The sequence below is a fragment of the Entamoeba dispar genome, genomic scaffold (assembly GCF_000209125.1).
Source record: "Entamoeba dispar SAW760 scf_1105229458371 genomic scaffold, whole genome shotgun sequence".
In the NCBI taxonomy this organism is placed as follows: domain Eukaryota; phylum Evosea; order Mastigamoebida; family Endamoebidae; genus Entamoeba; species Entamoeba dispar.
This window is the reverse complement of record NW_001853159.1, coordinates 1-1,782: the sequence shown is the minus strand read 5'-3', so window position 1 is coordinate 1,782 and position 1,782 is coordinate 1. Positions and strand designations below refer to the sequence as shown.

The window sequence follows — 1,782 nt, the reverse complement described above, 5'->3', positions numbered from 1 at the left end:
ACTTAAAGTGTTTTGGTTTCTTGGTCCAAGAGACCTTTTTGTTCTTCCATTTGTCTGTAGAAAATTTCGTGCTGCATTAACGTCTGAAGCATCAAACCAAATTTATAAAAAAGTATATGAACAGTATATAAATAAACATACATTCGATAAACGATATCCAAATAAAGAATTAACGTCTCATCTTTATCGCAGTGAATTTTTATATTATTGCAAAAGACATAGAAATTGTGGTAAAACACATGGAAAGTTACTTTCACTACAACAACCTATTGATAATGTTATTATTATGAATAATAGTATTATAGCCTCCAATGGAAAGAAGTTAATGAAAATAGAACTTAATGGAAAAATAAGTAGAATGCAGAGTTATGGAAATATAGTTAGTATGAAAAGAGGAGTTGATGAAGATACGTTATATGTTTATTACAAAACAGGAGGAATAAGAAAATATATAAATTTTGAAGAAACAACAAAAATGACAAAAATAGAAGAAGAATATGGAAGGATTCAATTTGGGTTTAATGGAATTACTATTTTTCATATTGGAAATGAAATTATTCAATATGAATGCCAAACTGGAAATGAACTTTGGAGAAGTGATATACAAAATGGTATTGCGTGTGTTTATGATAATGAAAATATAATTATTATTGGTAAAGAAAATGGTAGAATAGAAATTTTAGATAAAAGAGATAATAAAAATTGTTTTAGTTTTGTTAGTCATATTGGTGGTGTAATAGATATTCAGGGATTTGATAATCATTTCATTTCAATCGGAAATGATAATATTATTAGAATGTGGGATATGAGAATAAATGGAAGAGAATATGATAGAAGAACTCATATCGGTCAAATTAAAGGATTCGAATTATTTAATAGAAAAATTATTTCTTATTCAAGTGAAAAAGATGTTGTTCAAACTTGGATTGTTAATAATCAAATGAAATTACCACAAACACTTTTTAAAACTGAAAATAAAATAAAAAGTTTTACTTGTAATGATAGATATATTATTGTTTCTCAATCTTATGGAGATCTCTTAATTCATGACTTTGAACAATAATTCAATGTTTATATTTATTTAAAATATATATCTTTGTTATATATAACATTTTATACACATTAAATTATTATTAAAGGAACAAAACAATTTTTTATTTCAAACCAATTTTTCCTTTCATTCAGACTTTTAATTTGGATACAAATAATAACGATACTAATTCTATAATATCTTTAATTATTTTTATTTATATACAATCAAAACAAAAAACAAGTTGTTAATCTCACAAAATAATCCAAAAATAGAAAATAAAAAATATTTTCGATTTCTATTTTTGTGTATCTCTTTTTCTGAAAAAACAGAAGAAGTTAATAATGAAAGTAGAACTAAAAAGATATAAGGAACAAAATAATTAACGAGATTAATCCTATTATTGCCTTTTAGTTTTTCATACTGTCATTTCAAAGGTATAAAAAGAATGAAAGGAAAGAACTTTTATTATTTAATGCAAGCAATACCAATGAATCAATATTGTAATTCAAAAATATTCCCTTCTTTTGACCCTATTGATTCAACACCTATAGTAGATGAAAATGAACCATATCATTTAAAACTTTGCTTTTGTCCATTATGTCAAAAAGGAATAAGTGTATTATTAAAAGAAAGATCAAGAAATGTTATTTCTTGGCAATATATTTGTAGAGTTATTTTCTATTGTTTATCTGTAATTCATAAAAAGAATGGATACTTCTCATTAAAATATGATGTCCATTGGTTTATTG

General features: G+C 24.0%; 1 protein-coding gene across 1 annotated transcript, besides 2 other annotated features; it reads left to right on the top strand.

Moving 5' to 3' along the window:
- Window positions 1–358: 358 nt before the first annotated feature.
- Window positions 359–1,063, top strand: EDI_148160 (uncharacterized protein; the record flags this gene model as incomplete). Its single annotated transcript, XM_001734520.1, has 1 exon — window positions 359–1,063. One exon carries the CDS (start codon window positions 359–361, stop codon window positions 1,061–1,063), a length of 705 nt encoding a protein of 234 aa, XP_001734572.1.
- Window positions 1,064–1,070: 7 nt separating this feature from the next.
- Window positions 1,071–1,138: a sequence feature (AT_rich).
- An 85-nt stretch (window positions 1,139–1,223) lies between these two features.
- Window positions 1,224–1,254: a sequence feature (AT_rich).
- The last annotated feature ends 528 nt before the right edge of the window (window positions 1,255–1,782 follow it).